This window comes from Panulirus ornatus, chromosome 9, assembly GCF_036320965.1.
Source record: "Panulirus ornatus isolate Po-2019 chromosome 9, ASM3632096v1, whole genome shotgun sequence".
Classification (NCBI taxonomy): Eukaryota; Metazoa; Arthropoda; class Malacostraca; order Decapoda; family Palinuridae; genus Panulirus; species Panulirus ornatus.
Genome location: NC_092232.1, coordinates 35,841,856 through 35,863,215, shown reverse-complemented (window position 1 = coordinate 35,863,215; position 21,360 = coordinate 35,841,856). Strand labels below are relative to the sequence as shown.

At 39.5% G+C, this 21,360-nt stretch overlaps 1 protein-coding gene across 2 annotated transcripts in view; it reads left to right on the top strand.

Annotated features, from left to right (window-relative positions):
- The window catches only part of LOC139750339 (methylthioribose-1-phosphate isomerase), a 155,246-nt gene that overhangs the window by 121,955 nt on the left and 11,931 nt on the right, over window positions 1-21,360 (top strand). For both annotated transcript variants that reach the window (XM_071665020.1, XM_071665019.1), the window contains exons 4-5: window positions 3,040-3,248; window positions 15,387-15,543. In XM_071665020.1, coding sequence (XP_071521121.1) covers window positions 3,040-3,248; window positions 15,387-15,543 — 366 coding nt within the window. The remainder of the gene's footprint in view (window positions 1-3,039; window positions 3,249-15,386; window positions 15,544-21,360) is intronic.

Genomic DNA, 21,360 nt, shown 5'->3' with positions numbered 1-21,360 from the left:
TAAAAGTGTTGGCAAAGGAGATGAATCAGAAAGAATACAAGGAGCAGTAGGAAGAAAGGGTGACAGAGTTTAGATGAAAGTGCAGTGAATGCAGTCATGTATGAATGTACATGAATGTGTTTAGAATGTTTAGATAAGGACTGTTAAGGGATGCAGAGTTATTAGTTGGAAACATGAGATATAAAAGTGTAAATGCAAGGTATATAGGTGAGATTAGAAATCTTATAGAGGAGAAGAAAAGGCATAAGGTGGTTTGCTCTGAAGTACTATACCAGTGGAAGTTCAGTAAAGGAGGAGGGAAGAATATAAGATGTGTAAGCAGAATGTTGGGAGGCTGATAGAGAAAAGCAAAGCAACAGTTGCTGAACATTTTGGAAGGAAGTCGAGTGAAAGTTTGAGGAGGAATAAGACATTGCACTCTGTAAAATTTCAAATGTTGTGAGATATAAGAATAAAAGTGTAAATGCAAGGTGTACAGGTGAGATTAGAAATCATGTAGAAGAGAAGAAGAGGCATAAGGCTCTTATGTACTATACCAGTGGACGTTTAGTGAAGGAGGGAAGAATATAAGATGTATAAGCAGAATGTTGGGAGGCTGGTAGAGAAAAGCAAAGTAACAGTTGCTGAAGATTTTGTAAGAAACTTGAGTGAAAAGTTAAGGAGGAATAAGATATTGCACTCCATGAATTTTCAAATTTTTCCAGGGGCATGCCCCTGGTTCCCTCTAGAGGTCATGATATATAGGTAATTTGAGAGGTAGAGGGGCCCACAAAAAAGACTCTGCTTAGGGCCCCCAAAAGGCTAGGGCTAGCCTGATCTGCATTGCCATGTAATATCTTGACTTTCATTCATGTTATGAAATGAGAAATCCTGATAGAATATTGGTGACTTATGAGACTGAATGCCAAGTGTTATACAAAGATGAGATGAAAATAAACAAACTGAAATGAATGATTCAACAAATGACAAAGTTGTGCATGGGTGCTAGACAGTTCTTGCTGGGTATATTTTTGTTGCATTGAGTGCATGTAATTATATGATGACATGCTATTATCATTTGTGAATCATGCATTTATTGGATATTCAAGTATTTTTTTTTTATTATTATTATACTTTGTCGCTGTCTCCCGCATTTGCGAGGTAGCGTAAGGAAACAGACGAAAGAAATGGCCCACCCCCCCCCCATACACATGTATATACATACGTCCACACACGCAAATATACATACCTACACAGCTTTCCATGGTTTACCCCAGACGCTTCACATGCCTTGATTCAATCCACTGACAGCACGTCAACCCCGGTATACCACATCGCTCCAATTCACTCTATTCCTTGCCCTCCTTTCACCCTCCTGCATGTTCAGGCCCCGATCACACAAAATCTTTTTCACTCCATCTTTCCACCTCCAATTTGGTCTCCCTCTTCTCCTCGTTCCCTCCACCTCCGACACATATATCCTCTTGGTCAATCTTTCCTCACTCATTCTCTCCATGTGCCCAAACCACTTCAAAACACCCTCTTCTGCTCTCTCAACCACGCTCTTTTTATTTCCACACATCTCTCTTACCCTTACGTTACTCACTCGATCAAACCACCTCACACCACACATTGTCCTCAAACATCTCATTTCCAGCACCTCCATCCTCCTGCACACAACTCTATCCATAGCCCACGCCTCGCAACCATACAACATTGTTGGAACCACTATTCCTTCAAACATACCCATTTTTGCTTTCCGAGATAATGTTCTCGACTTCCACACATTCTTCAAGGCCCCCAGAATTTTCGCCCCCTCCCCCACCCTATGATCCACTTCCGCTTCCATGGTTCCATCCGCTGCCAGATCCACTCCCAGATATCTAAAACACTTCACTTCCTCCAGTTTTTCTCCATTCAAACTCACCTCCCAATTGACTTGACCCTCAACCCTACTGTACCTAATAACCTTGCTCTTATTCACATTTACTCTTAACTTTCTTCTTCCACACACTTTACCAAACTCAGTCACCAGTATGTTTACTTATTTATTATAAGGTAAACAAAATTTGGCTATCACTTTTATCATATTGATATTTGGTGCAACCACCCCTTCTGAGACTTTAACATTTTAGTGTTGAATGACAAGACTAGAACAGAAAGTAAGAAAATCAACTCTGATAGTTTCCCATTCTCATCTGATATTTTCTCATTCTCATAACTAAACTATAAACAGTAACAATCTCTATACCTGAGACTTTGCAAATATAGACCGTTTGATATATGTATGTGGATAAGTGCATGTTATACTGATTGTCATGTGCAGTTAGCTTACTGTGGCATTTATCACATTTTGAAAAGTGAATAGTATGTTTTTGACACAAAGGAAAGCAAATACTTGATTTATTATATAAAATATTTGTACTGCATATGGTATATTCCCATTTCCAATGATTTGTTTTTTTCCTGTTTGGTAACTCATACCCTGACTTAGATACTATATTTATTTCCTTGTGTGAAACAATGTATGCAATGTTGAATATACTGGTCTCACACAGATTTAATGCCGAATGAATAAAGCTTAGTACTATATTGTCTACTAAGCTTGTAAAGAGTGTGAGAGTAGCTTAGCCTCACCAAAAAGAGTTTAAAAACAATGGAAAATTAGGATTTATTGACTTATGGATTCCTCCTAATTTCAAAGCCTGCTTTCCTCATGTGCCCTCTGCATATGTCAGTGTTTTTCTCAACTCTTAATGAAACCTATGTATGACTTGCTTACATGTGTGCAAATTGCACAATGCATTTTAGTTACCCACATAATTACTGCAAACTTGCTGTTTATCTGTTTATTGCTGTCCCCTAATGATGCATGCTTTCCTTTGTACTACTGAATGTGCTATTTCTTGAAGAGGAAAATGTTGAACTGTTAAAAGTCTTTCATCCAGTGCCCTTAGTGCTTACTCCTGTCAGATGTGTCTGATAATGCATTTTGCATGATTTTTGTAAACTTAAAAAAGACTTTACTTGATAATAATAAGCTTTTTGTATTTATTGTAGCTCAAGCTTACTGTACAGAAACACGTCCATACAATCAGGGTGCACGTCTCACTGCTTATGAACTGGTGTTTGAGAAGATGCCAGGGGTACTGATCTGTGATAGTATGGCTGGAGCCTTAATGAACAATCACAAGATTGATGCTGTTGTTGTTGGAGCTGATAGAGTTACTAGAAATGGTGATACAGCTAATAAGATTGGCACTTATCAGGTATGCATATACTGTGTACATATAATTATTTATGTCTTGTATATATGGATGCAAGGCATGGGTTAGAGATAAGACTGTGCAGAGGAGGGTGGATGTGTTGGAAATTAAGTGTTTGAGGAGTATTTTGTGGTGTGAGGTGGTTTCATTGAGTAAGGAATGAAAGGGTAAGGGAGATCTGTGATAATAAAAAGAGTGAGGTTGAGAAAGCATGAAAGGGTGTAATGAAATGGTTTGGACATGTGGAGAGAATGAGTGAGGAAAAGTTGATATAGAGGATATTTGTGTTATGTATTAGAAGTGAAGGGAACAAGGAGAATGGGGAGGCCAAATTGGAGATGCAAGGATGGAGTGAAAAAGGTTTTGAACGAGTAGGGCCTGTACACGCAGGAGGGTGAAAGGCATGCATGGGATAGAATGAATTGAAATCATGTGATACACTAGGGTTGATGTGCTGTTAGTGGGCTGAACCAGAGCAAATGAAGCATCTGGGGTAAATCATGGAAGGGTCTGTGGGGCCTGGTTGTGGATAGGGAGCTGTGGTTTCGATGCATGACATGTGACAGCTAGAGAATGTATGTGAGCAGGTATGGTCTTTCTTCGTCTGTTCCTGGTGTTATCTCACTAACTTGGCAAATGGCAATCAAGTATAAAAGAATTACCCAAGTCTCTTGGGGCAGGTGAGAAAGAATACTGTCCGCTGATCTCCTGTGTGTCATAGAAGGCAACTAAGAGTGGCAAGAATAAGGGAATAGAAACCCTCCCCTTCTGCATTTCTTTCCAAAGAGGGAACAGAGAAGAGAGCCATACGAGAATCTTTTGTCATCTAAGGCTCTGTCATCTGTTCTGGAAACTGCCTTGCTCATGCAGGAAATAGCGAACAGTTATGAAAGAAAACTATTAGATTTAAAGAGGTTGCAAAGTATATTCACTTTTTTACTCAAAAGTACCCCAGGAACTGTTTCAAAGAAAGAGTGTGTTACCCAGGATGACTCCTTTGGGGCAAGAAATTATTTGGCAAGTCTGTACTTCCATTGATGCAGCCTCAGGAAGAAAAAACCATAGCATATTTATGTTAGTTCATACAATGTCTGTATTTCATCATGTGACTGTGGTGTTTAGTGTTGGCATTCTTGGTTTTGCTAGTGTCTTGTCTGTCTATCTGTTATTTCTTTGTGATACAGTTCATACATTTAGCATTGCTTGTGTCACATAGTAGACACTTTCAGATTATTTTGTCAACCATCCTTTTCCATCTGTTCATTTTAGAGTTACTCTTAAACCTTCAGCCTTGCTCACAGTTTGAAAACACATAGTCAGATGCACATTAGATTACATACAATTGTGTCCTAGCCTCTACAGAAATGATGGCTTATGACTCATTACTAAAATTTGGATTTTGTCTTTTATAAATTGGTTTATTCTTCAACTTAATCTTCCTCATAACTTGAAAATTCAGCTCTGGCCTTGAAATTTTTTACAATCATTTCCCAGGATCTAAAGGATTGAATGGCATAAAACCTAAAATTCTAGTTTTATTTTTCTTGTCTATTTTCATGCCACTTATAAAGGTGAACTTTGATTACACAATGATCATAACATTGAAAATTCATTGTCTATACTGAAACTTTATACAATGATTTCCCTGCATATGATGACTTGAATGGCATAACACCCTCCATTTTAGGATTGCTGGTCTTACTTTCTATTCAGTCAGTATGAAACTACAGAGCTAGTCTTGCCATCTTTTCCTTACAAGCTTCATACAGCTTCTCCAATTTCAATTATTTTCTTTGTATAAGATCTTCCATCTCTTGGCTGCACAATCCCTTCTAATGTAATCATGATACAGTCCAACTTACCTACAGCCCCTAGTTCCTGGCATAGTAGGGTGCCAAAAATCTCTTGTGTTCCTTCATTACTCTACTGCCTATGAGAGGTAGAGCTTAGACTGTAGTAGTACTGGCTCCTCCTATGACCTTTCCTACTCTGATAGACTTGTCTCTTCTGTGGTTCACTATACCAACATCATGGTCTCTCTAGTAACATCTCTTCTGTTAAACATCTGTCAATTACCTCTCTTAACATCTTATTTCTCTCTGAGACCCAGATTGTGTAATGATGTTATCACTAGCCCCTTTCTCATATCCAACAATAATCTCCACTCTTGTTTACAGTTTGAAGGCGGTGTCTGCTTATCCCAACATAATCACAACTGTTGCGTGTCTCAAGGACCTTGAGTCCCAGAACTTTGATGTTATCTGACTCAAGGTCTGTCTTCCAACTTCTACATTCTTCCTTTGTTTTGTCTGCAAAATTCTACAAATTTTATATCTTTTTTTGGACTATATAAACTCCTGCCACAAGGCCACGACATCCACGTACCCATAAGCCGAAGTCCTCTCCCTAGGAGATTTCAGCATTTGCCATAGAGAATGTTTGAATTCCCCCCATGTAGATGATGAGGGGATTGAAGCCCACATGTTCTCCATTCTCAGTGATCTAGAGATAATGATTTCCTACTCCACATGTATTCCTGACCACTGTGACCTCTTTTTTCCCTAACATTTTGGATCTATTTTTCTCCCCTAATTCTTCACATTGTAGCTACACAATCTTCATCCAGTTGGTTTATCTGACCACTCTCTTATGAATGTATATATTTTAGCAGCACTTCCCCCTCCAGCAGTCCCTTCCAAACATGAATATTGGCACCTCAACAAAACTGCCTGAAATAACTTGCAAAAGAAATTTTTCTGACTTTCCATGGGTGAATTGTTGTCTCTTATGTGGTGATGTATCTGTCTCCACCAAACACATAGCAGAGGTTATTGTTTCAGGAATGGAAGCATTTATCCCCCCTTCCTCCAAGACAGCCTCCTCTTCCAATACTTGGTTCAATTGTTCTTACCCTGAGGCTATTCAGGCAAGGGATGAGGCATATTGGGCTTGGAAAAATTATCCTTCTTCTACTTCCCATTCTGGAGTTATCCCTACCTGTAATCAATGCAAAGGATTCCTTTATTCAAATAAAGTATGATAACTTCTCTTCATCCACTGATAGGTTTTTTGGGTCTTTAGCTTAGGGCATCTCGATAACTTTTGTCACTCCACCTTTCCTTTACTTTTCTGTTCTGTCGGTACAAAAAACTGTCTTCCTGAGACAAAACAGCTCTCTTTGGTTCTGGTTTCTCCTGTAACACTGCTTTGGATGGCTCTAACATTCCTTCATCCCCTGATGCGTGTCTTAGTAATCCTATGCCCTTCCCTGTAATCTCTTTTTGAGCTGTCCAAAAAGTACTTCTCTCTCTGGACCATAAGAAGGCTCATGGTCCTGATGGCATCCCCTTGTACTGAAAGAGTGTTCATCTGAACTTGCACCTGTGCTTGCTTGTCTGGTCCATTTCCATTTAAAAACCAGAACTTTCCCTTCTTCTGGGAAGCATGCATCGATTCATCCCATCTCAAAGAAGGGTGACAATTTTAACCCCTCTAAATATCTTCTTGTTGCTTTGACATACACCATTTCCAAAGTGTTGAATCTCTCCTCAACTTCCATATCCTCAAACATCTTGATTCTCACAGTCTCCTTTTTGGTCACCAGTATGGCTTCCATAAGCAAGTCCATGGGTGATATTCATTCCTATCTTACTCCTGTCTGGTCATCATCCCTGAAAGACTTTTGGGAATCCTGTGTAGTTGCTCTTGATGTATCCAAAGCTTTAGACTTGTGGTGATGTGGTCTCATCTTTAATCTTCCATCTTATGCTCACATTGGACCCTCATATATCTACCTTCATCTTTGGCTGATCTCTCTTTGCAGTTGTTGATGGATCAGCCTCTGTCCCTTTTTACATCAACATTGGTGTCCCTCCAGGTTCTGTCTTTTCTCCTACACTTTTTCTCCTTTTTATCAGTGATTTCCTGTCTTCTACAAATAGCCAAATACAGATACTCATATGCTGCAACTCATCACTTCATTCCTCTACATCCTTCAATTCTGCTCCTTCTCTCACTTGATCTGCATCTCGTGTAAACTCAGTAAACTCAGACTTCGACTAGATATTTCAATGGGTTAAATGAAATCTGGTTAAGTTTAATGCCTTCAAGACTCAAATTTTGCCCATCTTTCTGTCAAAAGTTCCTCACAACTCTCCTCACTCCTTCAGTGGTTCTGTAATTCCATATCTTAACTCACTGAACATACTTAATATTACTGTAATATCCACTCTATCTTGGAAAGCCCATATTATGGGAATAAATAAGTCTGCATCCAAGAAACTGGGATTCCTGTTTAGGCGTTGAAATTTTTTTTCTACCAAAGTTGCTCTGTAATACAAAGGATTGATCTGTCCCTCTATATAGGATGGTTCTAACTCTTCAACCTTACTCAACAGAGTTGAACTTAAAGTGGTCTGAATTATGAACCCTCCCAGGCTAACTTCAAAACTTGACTCACATGCCATACACCACAATTTTGGTTCACCTTTCTCTTCTAAATGTATTACTTTGGTTTTCACTCCCTAAACCTGGCTGCTTGTGTGCCCTCATCACTAGCAAGGCCACTCTGTACTCAGTAAGCTGGTGCATCACATGATTGCTGTGTGACTGTTGGCAACTCAAGAGTTTACCATTTTGATAACTGGTTCTTTCCCTACACCTTGAAGCTTTGAAACTCTGTCCCCTTTCATATCTCTCCCAATAACTATGGCCTGGCACTTTTTAGAAAACAGGTTTTTTTTTTTTTTACTTTCTTTATAATCCATAAAGTCTTTCCTTGTCTCCACTTTTCTCCTTTGATTAATCTTTCCATATTTCAGTTAAGACCTGGCCTAGGACTTTTGTCCATGACTGAAGCCCCAAGCATGAGTTTTTTTTTTTATAGAACTTTTTTCCCCAATTTATACCTTCAAAAACCTTGATCAGCTTTATGTAGTTGCCATGAGTGTATTTCCTCTTGTGCCCACACTGATCCCCCTCTTGAGTCTTCCTCCACCATAGAATCAAACTCGAGCATTACACAATTTATATTGTGATAAGTGAACCATATTTGATAATAATGTTCTTTTTTTTTTTTTTTTTTTTCCCGCTGTCTCCAGCGTTTGCGAGGTAGCGCAAGGAAACAGACGAAAGAAATGGCCCAACCCACCCCCATACACATGTATATACATACGTCCACACACACAAATATACATACCTACACAGCTTTCCATGGTTTACCCCAGACGCTTCACATGCCTTGATTCAATCCACTGACAGCACGTCAACCCCGGTATACCACATCGCTCCAATTCACTCTATTCCTTGCCCTCCTTTCACCCTCCTGCATGTTCAGGCCCCGATCACACAAAATCTTTTTCACTCCATCTTTCCACCTCCAATTTGGTCTCCCTCTTCTCCTCGTTCCCTCCACCTCCGACACATATATCCTCTTGGTCAATCTTTCCTCACTCATTCTCTCCATGTGCCCAAACCACTTCAAAACACCCTCTTCTGCTCTCTCAACCACGCTCTTTTTATTTCCACACATCTCTCTTACCCTTACGTTACTCACTCGATCAAACCACCTCACACCACACATTGTCCTCAAACATCTCATTTCCAGCACCTCCATCCTCCTGCGCACAACTCTATCCATAGCCCATGCCTCGCAACCATACAACATTGTTGGAACCACTATTCCTTCAAACATACCCATTTTTGCTTTCCGAGATAATGTTCTCGACTTCCACACATTCTTCAAGGCCCCCAGAATTTTCGCCCCCTCCCCCACCCTATGATCCACTTCTGCTTCCATGGTTCCATCCGCTGCCAGATCCACTCCCAGATATCTAAAACACTTCACTTCCTCCAGTTTTTCTCCATTCAAACTTACCTCCCAATTGACTTGACCCTCAACCCTACTGTACCTAACAACCTTGCTCTTATTCACATTTACTCTTAACTTTCTTCTTTCACACACTTTACCAAACTCAGTCACCAGCTTCTGCAGTTTCTCACATGAATCAGCCACCAGCGCTGTATCATCAGCGAACAACAACTGACTCACTTCCCAAGCTCTCTCATCCCCAACAGACTTCATACTTGCCCCTCTTTCCAAAACTCTTGCATTCACCTCCCTAACAACCCCATCCATAAACAAATTAAACAACCATGGAGACATCACACACCCCTGCCACAAACCTACATTCACTGAGAACCAATCACTTTCCTCTCTTCCTACACGTACACATGCCTTACATCCTCGATAAAAACTTTTCACTGCTTCTAACAACTTGCCTCCCACACCATATATTCTTAATACCTTCCACAGAGCATCTCTATCAACTCTATCATATGCCTTCTCCTGATCCATAAATGCTACATACAAATCCATTTGCTTTTCTAAGTATTTCTCACATACATTCTTCAAAGCAAACACCTGATCCACACATCCTCTACTACTTCTGAAACCACACTGCTCTTCCCCAATCTGATGCTCTGTACATGTCTTCACCCTCTCAATCAATACCCTCCCATATGATTTACCAGGAATACTCAACAAACTTAGACCTCTGTAATTGGAGCACTCACTCTTATCCCCTTTGCCTTTGTACAATGGCACTATGCACTCATTCCGCCAATCCTCAGGCACCTCACCGTGAGTCATACTTACATTAAATAACCTTACCAACCAGTCAACAATACAGTCACCCCCTTTTTTAATAAATTCCACTGCAATACCATCCAAACCTGTTGCCTTGCCGGCTTTCATCTTCCGCAAAGCTTTTACTACCTCTTCTCTGTTTACCAAATGTTCTTATTCTGTGTTATTATGTTTAAAGACGGTGTCAAGCAGAGATACTATATTTTCTTACCCAGACTCTTTCATGCTTCATGATTTTGTGATGGAAGTTCTCCTGTGTATATTCTAGGAATCTATGTCTGTGATACAATTGGGGTTGTACTTTTATGGTGCATTACATATGATAGCCAGAGGATGGATGTGAGCAGATGTAGCCTTTCTAAATCTGTTCCTGGCACTCCCTCACTAATGCGGGAAACAGCAATCAAGTGTGAAAGAAGAAAGAATTTGATTGTTAGGAAATTGGATGATGGGCTATAAACAAAGGGTAGTGATTACTGATTATGTCTTATAATGGATAGTTGCAACAAATGGTATGTTACAGGAATCAGTTGCAGGACTGGTTCTTTTTCTTACTTCTGTTAATGATATATAGTGGGCTGCATTGTAAGATATTGAAATTTGCAGATGATATGAAGGGAGAAAGAGGGGATTAAATCTACAACAGAAAATCTGTTTGCATCTTCAAAGTGACATTAACAAACTGATGGATTATGTTCCCAGGGGGCAAATGAATTTTAGTATTTGTATGTGCAAAGATTTACATGCTGTTAGTAGAAATGAAAAGGCAAGCTACAGTATAAAGTAAAGGAAGAAAAAAGAACTTTGTTGTATTTGTCCATGGTGACCTAAAACTAAGCTGGTCACAGAAATCTTAATAAGGGCAAAGAAAACTCTTGGATTCTTAGCTAAGGGAAATTATACTTACTCTTTGTAATTTACTGGTGCATCCATGCCTTGAATTTTGTGTTCACACTTGTTCCCCCTACTTTAAAAAGACAAAACAGAATGGAGAGATTAGAGAGGGAAGCTATCAAGATGATTCCCATACTGAGAAACAAACTAATGAGAGCCAATAAAACTATCTGAATTTATTTAGCTTTGAAAAGAAGTGGTGATCTAATATGGTTATTCAGCACTATCAAAGGTTACAGTTAACTCAGTTTAACAAGCTACCTAGGGATAGAGTAATTTGATTTTCACTCTTAGTAGTGGGTATAAACTCATGAATAAACATTTTACCTCAGATGAGGCAAAGAAACTTTTCTTCAGTAGAATTGTTAACATTGGAGATGATTTACCTGGTAAAGTAGTTGGATAGACATGATGAATATTTCATTTCAAATCCACAGCTGACTTTGTGCCTACTTGGTTAAACAAATATCTTACAGATTTTTCTCTTTGAAACATCTGTATGTCTTTTACCACACTAATCTGTGATTTCTTCCAATATTATAAACAGCCTTGTAAGGACCAAATGGTCTGTTACTATACTTTGTATTCCTTTCTATTTATAGGATTCTCTGTGATTATGAGAACTTACATTTTCCCAGTCTAATTTCCCTGTAATTGAAATTCCACATTATCTTTGTTTTGTCATCTCTAGTAAGGAAGTGTTGTACCACTTCCTTCACCATCCTCTGCTTCGTCATTGCTCTTATTGTATTTCTACTCTGGATCATTGCAGGGTTGTGTACTGACTGCTTATCCTTCTCACAGTAATTTTGCCCATTATGTACTGTTCAAAAGTGCCAGCCATTGATATTTCCTGGAATTTTATGATATCTCACAAAGAGGGCCAATCCCTCACATGCTTTATCTGTCCATCCTTTCTGTCATGAACCCCTCTGTGCAGGTAAAGGTAGACTTAAGTTCTTCAGTGTGTTTTGTCTTTGCTACACCAACATTGTTGGGTTTGTTTCCTCTGATGTGGTCTGTGATCTCAAGCTCCCTCTCTATTTGCTGCCAGCCCACCTACATATGTGTACAGAACCCTCTGATGTACAGCTGCTAAGTAGTTCCAGCCTCCTTGTTTAGAAGTTGGAGTGTTGTACCTAACTATGGCTTGACCTGTTTCCTCTCATTTTTTGCCATTTATCAGTTTTCTTTGGTTTTCTCTATCTCTTGTCTTGCATTGTCACTCCTAAAAATCATTTCTTAGAATGCCTTTTCTCTGCAGTTTTATTTGTGTGCTGTAGCTCCTCTTAACTGTACAATTCTTCACCATATATACCATCCTCAGTAACCTTCCCTAGTATCTTGCCTTGTCTGTATTTCCCTATTCTTCTTACTTGTATTTTTTGAGCTGCATTTGTCAGGTACATGTCAAGTAGCTTTTTGAATTGCTCTCCTTCTAGCTTCTCTTTCTTCATTGTTTGGAAGTTTGTCCTTTCCAGCTTAGAGATCAACATGGACTTATGTCTGATACTCTCCCTCTGTACACCTTCTTCCTTTTGCTTAGTGGTCCTCCTTTCTGTTATTTCATGCAGTTATGCTGTGGTCTTTTCCTTCTCTTTAATCTTTTCTAAAGTTTGCATTTTCATCACTCTGCACTTGTCTTGATTGATCTTTGTCCACTTAATTCTTCCATCCATTTGCCATTTGATTTTTCCATCCATTGTGCCTTTTGCTTTCCTGACTGACCTTTCTCTGACTATACACAGTGCCTCCTCCATGGTTTTATACAGTACAGAATTTCATTCAGTCTAACTATTTCAGAATCCCCAGATTTCTGCCCTTTTTGAATTACCTCAGCTTTGTAGTTATTTTCAGCCCCAGAGTCTTTTAGCTTATGCCCCATCTCCCAGCATTGTTCATTGTTGGATTGAATGTCTTCCTACATTTTTTTTATTGTTACCTGTGTTGTAATTAGCTGTTTTTGCTATACAGGGAAGGAGTTTTACACTCATGTGGCCTTGATCTCTTGAACCATCTCTGCAGTCATACAGTTTTCAAACATCCATATGCAGTTTGTTTCACTCATGCCTAACAATTTCAGATTCCCAGATTTCTGCTGCTCTTTCATTACCTCTACTTTGTGATTATCTTCAGCCTCAGAATAATCAATTAGGCTCTTTTCCCTTCACCCATACATTATTCATTATTCTTTGAAAACAGCTAAATGTCATCCTGCATTTTGTGTGATTAATCATTTTTACTGTATGAGGAGGAAATTTTACTTTCATAGGAACCCATCTCTTGAACAACTCTTCAATCATACAACTTTTTAAGAATACATCTGTATGCTATCTGGATTTATGGTTTTCTCGTTCACTGTATTTCATTCATCCACTCCTCTTATACTGTAAGAGTACTTCTTTATATCCTTTTATTAAAGTCTTCTAGTTTCATGTTATATCCTTTGGTTGCTATATTCATACATCTTTCAAAGAAATGTACACTCTCAACATCAAGCTAATGTAAAAACTTAAAGGTTGGATCAGTCACCTGTCACTCTTCTCTCATCCATTGTAGGCAAATTTAAGGCCTCTAACCCCTTTCTGTCTCTCTTGATTCTAGTACCTTCTTTGTTATTCTCCCATGTACCTTCTGTGTTAGGTCTTTATACTTCTTTAAATAGAATGACCAAACCAGAGAAGCCTATTCTATTTTTGTTCTAATGAAGAATGTGAACAGCATGCTGAGTATTTCCTTATCTGTTTATTTTAATGCTATTTTGATATTTGCTACTTGACAGTTCATCTCTTTTACTGTTCTCCAAATTTTGAACTTGGGTGACAGGTTAGGAATGATGATGTCTTTGAACATTACAGGGAGAATGTTTAATGCTAATGGGGCTACATCTCTTGTACTTTTTGTACTATTAGGAATACAGTTAAACCTTTGTGAGTTGTCAGCATTCACAGTTTCCTTGCTTAGACCATTCCAACCATTCAATACCCATGTATGAAATAGTATTTCATTACATAATTCATAACCATTCTCTTTTTAGCTTCTGTTGATGCCCTTTGTTACCCTCAGTGTCATTTAGTTGATTGAGGGACTTGAAGGCCATTATCAGGTTACCTTTCTCTCTTCTCATCTTTAAGGTGGACAGCTTTGTAGCCTTCAACCTTTCATTTTAGCTCGTCATTTTTGATTCTGGTGTCCAGTTGGTTGTTCTTTGAACCATTCTAATCATATTTTTGTCTCCTTAGGTGCAATGACTTGACCTGAAAGGCATAATCGAGTTTCAGTGTAATGTATATTGAAAATAGCTTACCAAACATTTCTATATGCATACACTTATATGCAGTTTTGATATTTTTCAGCAGAGTTTACTTCTTTTACATTTCTTATGATGTGAAACTCTGGTGACAGATTAGGTACAAAGATCTTGTTTTGCATATGGATCCCAATAGCTTATCTCCACTGAATAGAATTCATACTATGACCTTTTTTTTACTGTATCCTATCCTCATTACTTTGTACCTGACAGGATTGAATCTCATCCTCATTTCATCTTACCAACTTTAGAGTTTGCCTAGGTTCCTCTGTACGCCGATGGAATTGTCTTCATTCCCTACTTCCCTTATGACTGTAGCCATAGAAAAAATTTGACTGTTTTCCTTGGAGATGTATAAGACATCAGGGAAGGTATGAGGCATCAGTGCAGAACAAATAGGGTATGATATTATCATCACCCGATGATTATATAGGCGTCACCTTTTTAAACATTATATTAACAGTGATTAGAATTCATTACTTAGATGATAGCCCATGGTCTTACAAAAATGCCCAATAATGCATTTGCCAACACCTCAACTCCCCCTTCAGTTTCTCAGTTTTCTCGACCCTGACCTTGGCATCATCCTCACACGTTTAGATATGAATTTAGTCCTTCTAGCAAGTAATTTACATACACCGAATATTGCATTGGGGCTTAAGACTGAACCCTTCTGCACTCCACCTACAATCCTAGCCATCTTTGAGAATATGCCTCTTACCAGCATCCTTGTTCCCTTTACCATTGGTAATCCTAAACCTGGTGAAGGTGTTATCCCTTATTCCTGCCTGTATATCTCACTTAATCAGCTTCCAGTAGTATACAGTGTGTCTGATTACTTTTCATATTTACTTATTTGTACTGTATGAGAAGGGAGTTCTACACTTACAGGGCCCCATCACTTGAACATCTTTTGTGTATGATTGCTATTTGTGTGTTACAGGAAGATCGCTTTGTTTTCATGTTGCCCTATTGTGTAATCTTGTGTATACATATATATTTGTTGATAACCACTGTTACCATATGCAGTATGTATATGTGTGTGTAACTTTGCACAGTAGAGAGGTGGTAATTGAGGAACATTAGGGGGATAAGCATGTCATGTTTAATGGCATTCTGCATTGGCCACCCTGATTTGCTTTTGGAAATGCTTAACAAATAGAATGTATTGATGTAATGTACTGAAAGGAAAAAAGAATCCATTTGTTGTGAAGGAAAATTAACTTGATGAATTTGAATTTCATGAATGTTATATCACACAGCTGACAGTAAGTTTTATCATATTTTACAGTTAGCAGTTGTTGCTAAACATCACAACGTTCCATTTTATGTGTGTGCACCAACAACATCCATTGACCTAAGCCTAGCTGAAGGAAAGGACATCCCAATTGAAGAACGACCACACACAGAGATGACAGATGTTGCCGGAGTTAGAATTGCTTCCCCAGGTAAGCATGAGAATGATCAAAAGTTTCAGGGTTTTTCAGTAGATTAGAAAATTTTGTCTGTGTACATTGTTATAGTGTATTCTTATGATGTTACCAAAAGTCTTGTAGGGCTGAGTGGGGTCATATTTAGACTGCTATAGGCATAGAATTCCATGAATAGGACCGAGCCCTCTCATTGACTGGATATGAATAGAGGTATGTGGGGCCAGAACAGAGTTCCTCAGTATCAGAAAATCTACTCTGATAAGTGAAAAATGTGGTTTCATTTGTCTTTATCTTTCTTTGATGCATTATTTATAAGAGGAACATATAAACTGTGGTTCAAATATATATTTTTCCCTCCATCAAAGTGGTCCTACAACAGATCAGATATCTGATGTGATGACAAACTCAAAAACGCTTTAGTTTATATTCAGTATATTAACTTACCTTTTGCATTGATATACTATTTTTTATTTGAAATAGAAATTTTATTTTGATTATTTCCACACTCATACCTTTGTTTTTATTGACATAGAAAAAACAATATAAAGAAGCATCCTTGTCAGCCACTCACTCCATTCATTATAACTTAAAATGCACTATGCTCATTCTTTCTTGAGAAAATACCATATAATACATGTAGATGGTAGACAGCCAGCAACAAGGGAGTTATACTACTGGTACTACCTGCTTCAACCTTAGGAGGGTTAGTGACATCTGCATGGTGAGTCTGCACTTCAGTGGTTGTCAAGTTGCATTCCTCAGACCCAGGTAGCTGTCTTTTCTTTCTACCTCACCCTGATGTGGATGCTGACATTTTATCAACAAACATGTACTCTCCTCATCACACATAACACTTATCTCACACAACTCATTCTTTGTAACATTAGATGTTCTTGTGGTAAGTGCTATGCACTAGCCCTGCCTTTTGGTAAAATGGTAAGAGCAAAGGATAGAAGTTGTAGGTAGGAACATTAGACAGAATCATTAGGTAGAAAGAGTAGATTTATGTAGATAGGAACATAAGGTGGGAGCATTAGGTAGAAATAGTAGGTTGGAAAATTAGGCAGGAACATTAGGTAGACATATTAGGTGGAAGTAGTTGGTGGGAATATCAGGTAGTAACCTCTGAAAGTACTACACTAGAGTTGCCCCTCTGCCAGTGGCCTGTTAAGGGAGACACATTAAGGCTAAGAAGCAGCTCTGGGACCGACCAGTTGTGAAGACTTTTTTTTTTTTTTCTTTTTATACCATGGCTACCCAAAGGCAGAAAGGGAACGGGTGTCATAGATGGATAGACAGACGAAGTTCATGCTCCTCAGGTACTGGTGAATCAAGCGTAAAAGCTGTTTCTTAGGTATTGATGGTTAGGTGAGGAGCCTTCATTCATGCTTAGGTTTTTCCATGTGCCTCTTCGTATTGTTCTGCGTCTTTCCCCTGGAAATAGTCTTGGAAAACATGAAAGCTGTGGATGACCTTTCATTTATTTAGTGAGTTTTGAGGATTTTGCTTGCACCAAAGATGCTTGTGGCATGAGAAGCGTGGGAGGTGGGCAGATTAGAAAAGGTAGTGAGTGGTGGGATTAAGAAGTAAGACTATTAGTGAAAGAGAAGAGAGAGGCATTTGGATGATTGAGGCAGTAGGTCAAGAGAAAGGTGCAAGAGGTGAAAAAGAGGGCAAATGAGAGTTGGGGCGAGAGAGTATCATTAAATTTCAGGGAGAATAAAAAGATGTTTTGGAAGGAGGTAAATAAAGTGCGTAAGACAAGGGAACAAATGGGAACTTCAGTGAAAGGGGCTAATAGGGAGGTGATAACAAGTAGTGGTGATGTGAGAAGGAGATGGAGTGAGTATTTTGAAGGTTTGTTGAATGTGTTTGATGATAGAGCGGCAGATATAGAGTGTTTTGGTGGAGGTGATGTGCAAAGTGAGAGGGTTAGGGAGGATGATTTGGAAAACAGGGAAGAGGTAGTAAAAGCTTTGTGGAAAATGAAAGCCGAAAAGGCAGCGGGTTTAGATGGCATTGCAGTGGAATTTATTAAAAAAGGGGGTGACTGTATTGTTGACTGGTTGGTAAGGTTAGTTAATGTATGTATGATTCATGGTGAGGTGCCTGAGGATTGGCGGAAGGCTTGCATAGTGCCATTGCACAAAGGCAAAGTGGACAAAGGTGAGTGCTCAAATTACAGAGGTATAAGTTTGTTGAGTATTCCTGGGAAAGTATGTGGGAGGGTATTGATTGAGAAAGTGAAGGCATGTACGGAGCATCAGATTGGGGAAGAGCAGTGTGGTTTCAGAAGTGGCAGAGGATGTGTGGATTAGGTGTTTGCTTGAAGAATGTATGTGAGAAATACTTAGAAAAGCAAATGGATTTGTATGTAGCATTTAAGGATCTGGAGAAGGGATATGATAGAGTTGATAGAGATGCTCTGTGGAAGGTATTAAGAATATATGGTGTGGGAGGCAAGTTGTTAGAAGCAGTGAAAAGTTTTTATCGAGGATGTAAGGCATGTGTACGTGTAGTAAGAGAGGAAAGTGATTGGTTCTCAGTGAATGTAGGTTTGCGGCAGGGGTGTGTGATGTCTCTGTGCAATACCATCCAAACCTACTGCCTTACCGGCTTTCATCTTCCACAAAACTTTTACTACCTCTTCTCTGTTTACCAAACCATTCTCCTTGACACTCTCACTTCGCACACCACCTCGACCAAAACACTCTATATCTGCCACTCTGTCATCTAACACATTCAACAAACCTTCAAAATACTCACTCCATCTCCATCTTTATTATATACATATACTATTTATTTATTTATTTATTTTGCTTTGTCACTGCCTCCCGCGTTAGCGAGGTAGCACAAGGAAACAGACGAAAGAATGGCCCAACCCACCCACATACACATGTATATACATACACGTCCACACACGCACATATACATACCTATACATCTCAACGTATACATATATATACACACACACAGACATATACATATATACACAGGTACTTAATTCATACTGTCTGCCTTTATTCATTCCCATCGCCACCCCGCCACACATGAAAAAACAACCCCCTCCCCCTGCATTTGTGCAAGGTAGCGCTAGGAAAAGACAACAAAGGACACATTCGTTCACAGGCTCTAGCAGTCATGTAGTAATGCACCATAACTACAGCTCCCTTTCCACATCCAGGCCCCACAGAACTTTCCATGGTTTACCCCAGACGCTTCACATGCCCTGGTTCAATCCATCGACAGCACGTCGAACCCCGTATACCACATCGTTCCAATTCACTCTATTCCTTGCATGCCTTTCACCCTCCCGCATGTTCAGGCCCCAATCACTCAAAATCTTTTTCACTCCATCTTTCCAACTCCAATTTGGCCTCCCACTTCTCGTTCCCTCCACCTCTGACACATATATCCTCTTGGTCAATCTTCCTCACTCATTTCAAAACACCCTCTTCTGCTCTCTCAACCACACTCCTTTTATTACCACACATCTCTCTTACCCTATTATTACGTACTTGATGAAACCACCTCACACCACATATTGTCCTCAAACATCTCATTTCCAGCGCATCCACCCTCCTGCACACAACTCTATCCATAGCCCACGTCTTGCAACCATACAACATTGTTGGAACCACTGTTCTTCAAACATACCCATTTTTGCTTTTTGAGATAATGTTCTCGACTTCCACACATTCTTCAAAGCTCCCAGAATTTTCGCCCCCTCCCCCACCCTGTGATTCACTTCCGCTTCCATGGTTCCATCTGCTGCCTAATCCACTCCCAGATATCTAAAACACTTCACTTCCTCCAGTTTTTCTCCATTCAAACTTACCTCCCAATTGACTTGTCCCTCAACCCTGCTGTACCTAATAACCTTGCTCTTATTCACATTTACTCTCAACTTTCCTCTTTCACACACTTTACCAAACTCAGTTACCAGCTTCTGCAGTTTCTCACATGAATCAGCCACCAGCGCTGTATCATCAGCGAACAACAACTGACTCACTTCCCAAGCTCTCTCATCCACAACAGACTGCATACTTGCCCCTCTTTCCAAAAATCTTGCATTCACCTCCCTATCAACCCCATCAATATACAAATTAAACAACCATGGAGACATCTCACACCCCTGCTGCAAACCTACATTCACTGAGAACCAATCACTTTCCTCTCTTACTACACTACACATGCCTTACATCCTCGATAAAAACTTTTCACTGCTTCTAACAACTTGCCTCCCACACCATATATTCTTAATATCTTCCACAGAGCATCTCTATCAGCTGTATCATATGCCTTCTCCAGATCCATAAATGCTACATACAAATCCATTGGTTTTGTAAGTATTTCTCACATACATTCTTCAAAGCAAACTCCTGATCCACACATCCTCTGCCACTTCTGAAACCACACTGCTCTTCCCCAATCTGATGCTCTGTACATGCCTTCACCCTCTCAATAAATACCCTCCCATATAATTTCCCAGGAATACTCAACAAACTTAGACCTCTGTAATTTGAGCACTCACTCTTATCCCCTTTGCCTTTGTACAATGGCACTGTGCAAGCATTCCGCCAATCCTCAGGCACCTCACCATGAGTCATGCATACATTAAATAACCTTACCAATCAGTCAACAATGCAGTCACCACCTTTTTTAATAAATTCCACTACAATACCATCCAAACCCGCTGCCTTGCCGGCTTTCATCTTCCGCAAAGCTTTTACTACCTCTTCCCTGTTTACCAAATCATTCTCCCTAATCCTCTCACTTTGCACACCACCTCGTCCAAAACACCTTATATCTGCCACTCTATCATCAAACACATTCAACAAACCTTCAAAATACTCACTTCATCTCCTTCTCACATCACCACTACTTGTTATCACCTCCCCATTAACCCCCCTTCACTGATGTTCCCATTTGTTCCCTTGTCTTACGCACTTTATTTACCTCCTTCCAAAACATCTTTTTATTCTCCCTAAAATTTAATGATACTCTTTCTCCCCAACTCTCATTTGCCCTCTTTTTCACCTGTTGCACCTTTCTCTTGACCTCCTGCCTCTTTCTTTTATACATCTCCCAGTCATTTGCATTATTTCCCTGCAAAAATTTTCTAAATGCCTCTCTCTTCTGTTTTACTAATAATCTTACTTCTTCATCCCACCACTCACTACCCTTTCTAATCTGCCCACCTCCCATACTTCCCATGCCACAAGCATCTTTTGCGCAAGCCATTACTGTTTCCCTAAATACATCCCATTCCTCCCCCACTCCCCTTACGTCCTGTGTTCTCACCTTTTTCCATTCTGTACTCAGTCTCTCCTTGTACTTCCTCACACAAGTCTCCTTCCCAAGCTCACTTACTCTCACCACCCTCTTCACCCCAACATTCTCTCTTCTTTTCTGAAAACCTCTACAAACCTTCACCTTCGCCTCCAGAAGATAATGATCAGACATCCCTCCAGTTGCACCTCTCAGTACATTAACGTCCAAAAGTCTCTCTTTCATGCACCTATCAATTAACACGTAATCCAGTAATGCTCTCTGGCCATCTTTCCTACTTACATATGTATACTTATGTATATCTCTCTTTTTAAACCAGGTATTCCCAATCACCAGCCCTTTTTCAGCAGATAGATCTACAAGCTCTTTACCATTTTCATTTACAACTCAGAACACCCCATGTACACCAATTATTCCCTCAACTGCCACATTACTCACCTCTGCATTCAAATCACCCATCACTATAACCTGGTCTTGTGCATCAAAACTACTAACACACTCACTCAGCTGCTCTCAAAACACTTGCCTCTCATGATCTTA